Source organism: Phaethon lepturus, unplaced genomic scaffold, assembly GCF_000687285.1.
Source record: "Phaethon lepturus isolate BGI_N335 unplaced genomic scaffold, ASM68728v1 scaffold49691, whole genome shotgun sequence".
Taxonomy (NCBI): domain Eukaryota; kingdom Metazoa; phylum Chordata; class Aves; order Phaethontiformes; family Phaethontidae; genus Phaethon; species Phaethon lepturus.
In genome coordinates, this window is record NW_010519438.1 from 20,457 (window position 1) to 29,997 (window position 9,541).

The following is a 9,541-nucleotide window of genomic DNA, read 5'->3' on the forward strand; positions in this document are numbered from 1 at the left end:
GCTTTTTTAGTGACACTCAGAGTCATATAATTTCTCTGGGAGAATGTTCTTGACTTTCCTGAAGTTACATAGCTGTAATCATACAAATGCCTCTGGCTTTCGAGGACTGTGCCCACAGAGCTGTGATGCTTGTTAATAATGGATCTTCCAAGTGTAAGCTTGAAAAACAGGTGCCCAGTTTGCAAGTCTTTTTTTTGCTTCATACAAGAAAGTCCAGAGGAATTCACCAAAGGTGACATCACTCGGTGCAGGCTGTGTACCCCACGTGAGTCTGTCCCAAAGAAACTCGTGCTAAAGCAGAGATTGTATACTGCAGTCCCTGTCCGTGGCATCTGGTCCCATGGGAAGAAGAGGAATTTTTTCCATTTTCTATGTTCTTTTGTCAAAGTCATACAAAAATGGTCCAGCTAAAACTGAATCAGTGAAAAAAACCTTCTTTTTCTCCCCGCTAAGATATTTCCCATGAGTGCTGCAGTAGATATCTAACACTGACTTGAGATAAAAGAACAAAGACCACAAAAGTTGTTAAAATTAAATATATCAAATATGGGAATGAAACAGACTGTTCTGTCAAGCCATACTCTTACCTTACTAAATAGAAGAAGTAGAAGTCTCATCCAACTTTTGCCCAACTCAAGTGGAAACTTAGCAAATTTTAAATAATTGTTCTGTATTACTAGTACCATTTTAGTTGCAATAATTCTTATTTATGAACTCTGCCAGAAATGTCAGTCTCCACCTTTGATGATGCAGTTTAATGAGTATATCCACCAACATAAGAACTATGGACTCTGAGTTTTACTGTATGTGAAGCTATGGGACTGCTGCTGCAGACTGTCTTCCTGTTGTCTTGCCTACATGACAAATACCATTGTCCGATGACAATGACATTGTCCCAGATGCTCTCATGGCTATAAGTCTTTTATAGTTGATTTGCTGCATGGTGTCTTTTGTGTGATCTTTTTGGAGCTACATCCAAATTATATGTTCAGTGTTTGCATTTGAACGCAAAACTATACAGCTTATTTACCAGTTTTCTTCCAAAATCCTTGCTTAGACGATGAGGATTTTGTCTTGAAGTAAATAGTCAACTTCATCTGAGTATGGTGTCCCTTGAAGAACAGCAATACTGAATAACATTCAACTGTTTCTTTGTCAGCCTTGCAGACTTTTTGTAATTTTCCATTCTCTTCATCTTAATACATTATTGGTATTTATATTTAATACCAGGTGGTATTTATATTTACAGATGCACTGCATGTTCCATGTCCAAAAAATCCATCATTTGGCCATTCCTCCCACCACAGCCACAAAAAGCTGTCAGACTCATCTGGTGTAAGCTACCTTGGCAACTCGGTGCAGCATTTAACCCTGTTTTTCACTGGCTTTATGTGGGATTCATCAAAACTTGTATTTAAATGAAAAAATATTTTTTCCTTGACTGTCATTTGGCTATAAATTAGTCTGGATATCTGGTCTGTGAGCTTCAAAACTGGTGTTTGTGGTACTTAGGATAGCTGACAACATCAGCTGAAGGTGATGGATAAACTTCCGTCTTTTTTTGGTGGGTAATCATTAAAAAACAAAAATGCATGGGTTATCTGATCCAATGACAAGCGTTAGTGATTTATTACAGTTCATGGTGTACGGATCACTTCTCCCAGCCTGTATGGACCCTATATCTCTGTATACTACTGTAATGTTTACTCTGGCTTTCTGCCATGTGGAATTTTGTACCCAGGGATCAAGACTGAGAGTTGTGTAATTTCCACAGCCACATCTCTATAGTCAGACTAACAGAGGTGCAGTCGTCATTTTGTCACAGGTATCATTACTATTACTTGAGTCCCTTTCAGATGTACCTCTTACATCCAAAACTTGTATTTATGTGAGACAACCTGGCAGTCCTAACACAGCCCTTAGTTTTTTTACATCCATTTCTCATTTCACCTCTTCCCCATGGATGCCAGAGTAAACTGTACTCTGGGGGAATCCTGCAAATAGATAAAATTTTGCAGTGATGTGAGATGGTCTTTTCGAAAGAAATCAAAATGAATAATCAGTTAGAAGTGAGTTTTATGATCCTAATAATGTGCAGTTAAGTTATTCTTGAATGTGATATATGTACAAGTCATTAATAAGAACATCTCTACATTATTATGTGGGAATTTCCCATGTGTCTCTCTAGACTAGCTGCTGCAGAAGAAGCTTTTTTCCATCCATTTCTAGGTCTGTTGACCTTCAATAAATACTTTGAGCACCACTTGCAGACCCATAGCAATTCATCGTCCGTTTTGTGTGCAGGTCTGCTGATTAAGACCACTGCCAAAAGGCTAAGAGCCCCATTGGCCATGTCTGCATTTTTAAATCACACTGAGTACTTAAAGCACCGAAAGACTTTATCTTAGAGAAACACAATAAATGTAAATACTCTAACCAGATGGCTAAATTGTGTTAATTATTACTGAGTTTGATTATTCCCTTAAAACAAATGTTCTTGTGCAAAAGGTGTATCTCTGAACTGGACATGCTGAAAATGTAGTATATATGCTTTAAATTGTGACTCAGAAACTGCATCTATTTTCTGACACACCAGTCTTACACTAGCATAATTCACTTGACTCAATGGAGTTAGTTCCTGCCCTATAGCATGTGGGAGTAGAGAGTTTGCAAGGAGGAAAGGTGAGGTCTAGTTACACAGGCTGATTGGGGGTCATGGTCCTCCTGGTTCTGTCACCAGTTCCCCTTGTGGCACAGAGTAAATCACTGAACTTTTCAGGCTCTCCATGTATTAAGGTAGTTAGCCTGACACAGCTATGTTTCCTGGCTTGAATTTTCACCAAACTGGGTCTTCTCTGTGTTTTCCTCTTTCTTGAGATGCTGGGAGAGTGTGAGAGCTCTGAAAAGGCATAAAGCATCCCATGCTGCGTATTTTCAGTTTTGGTAATGAGGCTTTGTTTTCGATATGATTGCAGAAGTATCTATCCCAGCTTGCAGAAGAGAGTCTGAAAATGAAGGAGGAAGGCAGCCATCTGCCTCAGGATGACACTGGCATTGTTCCTCACTTTGCGAAGAAAAAACTATGATGCGGATGAACTGGAAGAGCTATAATGAGTGAATGCTGATACTTTTTTTTTTAATTTCTGTGATATAACTGTCAATTTGCACTGTACAGAGGAGGGGAAATAAAGAGCATGTTCCATGCATCTATGCCCAGAGTGCCATTAAAAACCAAAATGCCTGAAACTGTTTCCCACAGTGAAGCAATGCTGGCATATCTGTAAGAAGTGGAGCAATTCTTTCTCACACTGTGCGTGCTGGGAGTGGTTTCCTAGATTAAATCAGAATTCTCAGGGATTCTTAAAGTTTTAATTCTGATGTGACACATCAGGTCAGGCAGAGTATTTAGAAGCACTCAGCATCCTCCAGTGGACGCTGGAAGGAAAGGAGATGTGACTATAAATAGGCTTTAATGTTGCTTAAAGTATCATTTAGCTTTTTTCACTCATTGCCCCAGTGAGAAGTAGGATTTGCATAGGACATCTAAAGCCATTGTGTTAAAACTAGTCAATAGATGGCACGATATAAACCCCATCAGCACCCACCTCCATGTGTCTTAAGAGCTCAGTGAAATGATGTGTTTGTGTTGTTAAGCACTGACTGTACACTGACTGTGTTGTACGAATGCAGAGGGAGCCACAGTCTGTCCGAGGGACCTTCTAGCCTGAACCTAGCACAGCGAGAGCAATTTGAATACACGTGCTGATAGCTAACCTGCTCTGGTTTTCAACATTTCCCATGGTGTGATCAGGGTGTCCTCCAGGTACCGTTGTGTTTGAAACTCTTCTTTTTGATAATTCTAAAGGGTGCCAACTTTGAGTCTTACAGACTTGAAACTCTCACAAGAGGCTTTCTAAAGTGCCACATGTTTGGACCATGTCTCTTTTAGACATTTTATCCAAGATCCTTGGTTTTGGTGTCTTTTTGTTTTCTTTCAACCTTGCTTTCCCTCGGCTTGGCAATGTTGACTTTTCCTGGTTTTCATGGAAAGATGCCAGACTTTTAATATTGTTTTTGTATTTTATTTCCCTGAATTTTTTAAGGCAAATACAACAACTGGTGGCTCACAGAGTGCTGCACTGAGAACACAGGATGCACCAGCAGCTCTGGCATTATTATGAGCTATTGTTTCTGCACAGTTGTTGCTTAGTATTTTGCAGAGTCCCTTTGAAATGCACTGTACAAGTTTCTGGTTCATTTCAATAGGGCTTTGTGTAGTAAAGTGAATACGTACACAAACCATTGCCAGAATTGATCCTGGAGTTATGCTTTTATAGAGTGTCCCATGCAACGTAGACAGATGGGGATTTGCAGGCGTATTTCCATTCTTTGCCTGACTCTAATATTCACCACGGTATGTTCTGTAAAAATTGCTGGTGCTGGATGTCCTGTTCAGATGTTGTCCGGAGGAAATAGTTTCCCAGAAGGTTCTAGCCATCCCTAAGAATAACATGGATGTCACAAAATATCGCAGAGTGGCTAAATTGCCAAAACTGCTTCCACCAAAGTATTTGTTCCATTATGTCTTGTGCCAGCAGCCATGCTTGTTCTCTGAAGCAGCCTGTAGCCAGGCAGGGAGTCTCAGAAGTGCCTAGTGTTGTTGCCTGAAGCCCTGTTCCATTTCATGGCCTGTGCTTCCCACTCGTTTTTACCAGAGGTGGGTTCAGATTTCATATTTGGAATTCCTGCTTCTTGCAAGTTGACGGATTCTTTGCATCCCAGATTCAGACACGGCCTATCCAAAAGACAAGGGGAAATGAAAAACATTACAGCCTAAATCCTCCTTTGGCCAGACTTGAATTATGTTAAGACTTGGGTCCATCTGTCATTTAAAACAGCTTTTGTTTGTTTGTTTGTTTTTCCCTATGGAAAAGAAATGGTAATATTGCAAACCAGGTATTTTTCCTTCGAGGGTTGGGTTTTGATTTGACTCTTTGTTTTTCACATTGCAGTGAAATTTGAGCACGGGGCTGTTAGGGCAAGAGCTTGTATTGCAAGCTGTAAGATTACGAAAATTGCAGTAAGGATTGTGCAATTGTCTTTAAAGCACAGCTCTCAAGCTGGTCATGTATCATCTGAATATGAAGTTTCCTTCATGCCCTTCAGCACAATCTGAGCACAAGGGAAGGAAATCGCTACAAATGCAAGCATCAAATCTTTGAAGCTAACCCTGCTATCAAACTGGGGCTCTCACCGGCCTAATAGGAGCTTGTTAGACCATGTGGTTAGGCTTAATTGGATGTGAGACATAGCTGACTGTATATCAAAGTCATGTGCCTCCAGCAACTTTATCCCCAGGTAACCTCAAATGAGAAAAGTATCACTGTTATTATTCTTTATTTGTATTGCAGTAGAAGCTATGGGTCCACTGCCTTTATTACAGGCACGGCACAAATCCACAACAAAGACTTTCCCAGGCCAAAGAGCTTTAAATCAGACTTTCCGAAAACAGACAACAGGTGGATACAGGCAGGCAGGGAAAGCAGTAGGTAACCATGAGATTTTGACTGGCAGCAGAGGAATAATTAAAATGAGTGTTTACCCAGGGGCTTATTTTTAGATTTACGGGAGATGATTCAAACTACTTTCCCCCTCCTCTGGTTCTGAACCAGGTTCACTCCTATTATTCCCAGCTTGCATATTTAACCTCTTTTGTTTTCCTGGCCAGCTGCATTAGACACGCAAAATCCCTTCTTGAGAGAGTGGGCCTTGGTATACTTCAGTCCCCGATTGCTTAGGTTTCAGTCTTCATCCAGGGCTCTAAAAGTTGGAGTCTTGACCGAGGCTCACCAGGAACTATCCTGGCTCCAGATACCTTGTTTGGGTCATGGATACAGGCCCTTGCTTGCCACTGAGGAAGGAGGAGGCTCCAGATGGCATCTCTGCCCTATGTAGTTTCCTCTTCTGGAGGTAGATGACTCAGGTGAGTGATGCAGGTGCAGTGCCCAGCCCCGCAGATGTGATCAGACGCAGACATTTGTAGAAGTGGTTTGGACACCCCGTCCCTTTGGGCTCTGTCCTGACATGACAGCAATCTGCAAAATCCTGGGTACAGCCAAACAGGCAATTCCCCTTCTGAGAAAGTCCTTTCTCCCCCTAAAACTCAACATTTGAAAGCAGTTAAAAGCAATCCCAAGTCTCAGCTAGCTCCTAATCTTTTTCAGCCTGATGCACTTTGAGAACTCAGAGATAAACTCCTTCCCTCTCCAAGTGACCATCATGCAATGCTGACAGGCACTCAACTCCTCAACGTCTCTCTCCTACCTGTTCTGTTGAGGAAGAAGGCCACTGTAGGCAGCCACTTACCTTTCTCAGCTTGTGTAAAAATGAGTTGTTTCTTTTGGTTTATTATATTTAAAATCTTTACTTTTTTTTTTAGTTGGCATAATTCATCATCACTATAATCCACGCTGTTTATTAATACATATAAATATATATATATATAGCACAAAGCAGGCTCAGGTCTAGCCAAACAAATATTGGTATTTAAAAAGGAGCTTCCTTAATATATACAAACCATTTCAACACATCTCAACCAAAGATTGCACTTTTTGAATAGGGACTATGTTTTTCATCTTTGTAAAATCTGTATTGATCTCAAATAGTCTTTAATGTCAATCTGCAACTTTTTCTTTCTTTCAAGTAAAAAATAAAAGAACTAAACATTTGCCCCATAAGATTAGACAAAGTTTCATATTGGCTTTAACACTAAATTAGTGTTAGGCTGGTTATATTCAGGGTTTTTCTATTCTCTAAGGATTAAGGCTGTGATTTGTTGAATTATACTTGAACTGGACCAGATGTACTATTTATTGAGCTTATATAATCTTGTTAATTTAAGTTTTGGCTTGTAAACAGTTGGAATTTGTTAGTATTTGTTTAATTATTTAGGAACTGTCACCAATATTAACTGATCTGTGTAACTGATTGCAAAGTGTTTCAATTTGTGTTTCTTAAAAAGAAAGACTTTAATAAAGAGAACTATAAAGCATATACATTGGTGGGAAATTGTCCCAGCAACAACGTGCTTCTAGCTTCCCACAGAATCTATTAAAACAAAAATGAATAAAAGATAGTTTGGGGGGTAAGAAAGAGGCAGGAGACCAAAATGTTTGCTTTTAAATATAATTTCTAGAAGTTGTGATTCTTACCAGGTAGCTCCTGCTGTACAGGTCACAAGCGATTGCTGTCATCTGGTGCTGAAGTTGAAGCGAACACATCTCCACGGTTCACTCTGTAATTATTATTAATTGCTATTACCTACTCCTGTCCCTCTAGATATGTCCTCACTTCCCTTTTTCTCTTTATTTCTGAATGAACTGGGCAAGCTGTCTGTCCCCACTGGCTTTTCTCTGTCTCCATCCAGGTTGTCTTCTCATCCTTCTGAAAGCACCATATAAAATCATCCCCAGCCAAGCACCTTCTCCACCTCATCTCAACCTAAGTTCCCCTATTTGCCCGTTTACCCTGTTTCCCCTGTGCTCTCCCTCTGCCTTTGCTGATTTTTCTTCTTTTCAGCAGACTGTCCTCCCCAGTGCTCTCCCAGCTCCACAGGGACCTTTCCCACTCCCTGTCCTTCTCCCTGGCTCACCTCCATCATGAGCAACCAGAGCTCCTGGGAGGAAATACTCAACCTCAGGCAGGGTGATGTAAAGACGTGCTTGTACTGAACACTTAAAGAATCCAATGAGGACAAAAGCCGAGGGGAAACTTCACCACCAGCTTTGATGAATTCATTCAGCAGAAAACACTAGGAGGAAAACTGAGACAAGGCCATGTCCAGTCCATGTGCAAGGCAGGGCACAGGGCACCATCAAAGTATGGGCTATCCCTCCCACCACCCACTGAGGGAAATGAGTCTGTCTGCCGCACTGAATGGCCAGGGAAATGGGTCATGGGCAAAAAGACTGGCACTTGGGTTTTCTGACTACCCAGTTCATTAAATCAGTGCTTTAGCATCTTTTAAGGAACTGTTTTGCAGCCGAGGCACACATGTAATGTATTTTAAGCAGAAATGGTTTCGGTTCTTCTGTCCTGGATGTACTGAAACCTTTGTACGTGTGATTTTGATACCATCTCATCGCAGCTATGAATCCGTCTCGCTCTAGAAATCAGGCAAATCAATTTTGTGTTAACTTGTCACCATTTAACGGTAACAAAAAAAAAAATCCAAACTGTGGTGTTCAAAACATCATGAGTTTCCAGTCCAGATTTCATCACACTTGATCATTTGATTTTCTTGGTGGAAAGGGGAACTCAGGTGTGAGAGACTTCACAAGTAAGCACCAGCCTGCACCCAAATACCAGCTTGGCCTTTTGGCACAAGACTGTGGCCAGTCCCACTTGGACAGCCAGGCTGTAACCCAGCCGTCCTGCCTGACCGGCAGAGCAGACTGGGTCAAGGCTGTCCGAAAACACGATCCCTCCCTGGGAAGCGGACCGGGAGGGAGGGCAGGGGTGTGCAGAGAGCCGGGGACGGTGCTGCCTGCTCTGGATCAGGCCGCTGTGGGGCTCAGCCGGTGGGCATGCTGCCCTGACGCAAGCAGGGCCGGGCTGATGGGCAGCTCGCCACAGCACGTGCCGGCGTTGTGCGAAGCAGCCGCCCTCCGCCTGCTTTTCAGTGCTGATGCAGCCTGGGACTCTGCCGTGTTTGTGCAGGTGGCAGCGAGGGCAGCCCGAGAGAACAGGTTTGCCTCTGCTTACTTCTCTACATCCGACTCCGCCAATCTCCACTTACCTATGTCAATACGTTGAGCACTCCGCGCGTGCTTGGCTTGCCTGATGCAGTGCCACGAGGTGAAGCCATGGGAGCAGGCGGTACGTATTCCCGCAGGAAACGTTCCCCTCTGTTGTGGAGAAGAGGGGGACTGGACAAGGACCAGGGATTCTCCCTACAACATCTTAGTGGAACTGGGTAACGCAGTGGTGAAACTGAAAAAATTTCCCTTGCACAAAAGAAATATCCACAAGGATCAGCCTTCTCGTTGCAGGGCCCGAGCTGGCCTGACTGACGGGGTGGCCAGGAACCCCCTCCACCTCCCCTGGCATGTCACACCTTCCCTTTGCTTGCCCGCAGCAGAGCTACGGTGCGTTACAGTGCCGGCAACCTGTCCCCAACCTTTATGAAACGCACTGTCTTGTACTAACCTAATATATTCACAGGACCACGGAAACACGACTCCCCAGATGCTGAAGTGAAAGAAGCAGAGGTAGTTTCCACCTCTTCCTTCCTAGCTGTCTCCTTTTACGGCCAACATGAGCTGAGAGGGCCCTGCTGGGTGTCCCAGGGGCTTGGGAGAGGGCAGGGGAGTGTTGGGGCCACCAGGATCCATCTTCCACGCTGTGAAGATGGTTTTCTTAGGGCTCATCTGCACACAATTGCATCAGCCTACTGCAGGGTGAGATTTCTAATCAGATACCCAAGGTGATTAAAGCCAGTGAGCTCTCTCCTTTCAGTTCACATCAGGCTTATTCTGGTTCA

General features: G+C 42.9%; 1 protein-coding gene across 1 annotated transcript in view; it reads left to right on the top strand.

Annotated features, from left to right (window-relative positions):
* Window positions 1–3,086, top strand: part of RBM20 (RNA binding motif protein 20) — a gene marked incomplete at its 5' end in the record, with an annotated part of 23,536 nt that extends 20,450 nt beyond the window's left edge. Inside the window, one exon of the mRNA XM_010297032.1 lies at window positions 2,976–3,086. Coding sequence (XP_010295334.1) covers window positions 2,976–3,086 — 111 coding nt within the window. The remainder of the gene's footprint in view (window positions 1–2,975) is intronic.
* Between the last annotated feature and the right edge of the window lie 6,455 nt (window positions 3,087–9,541).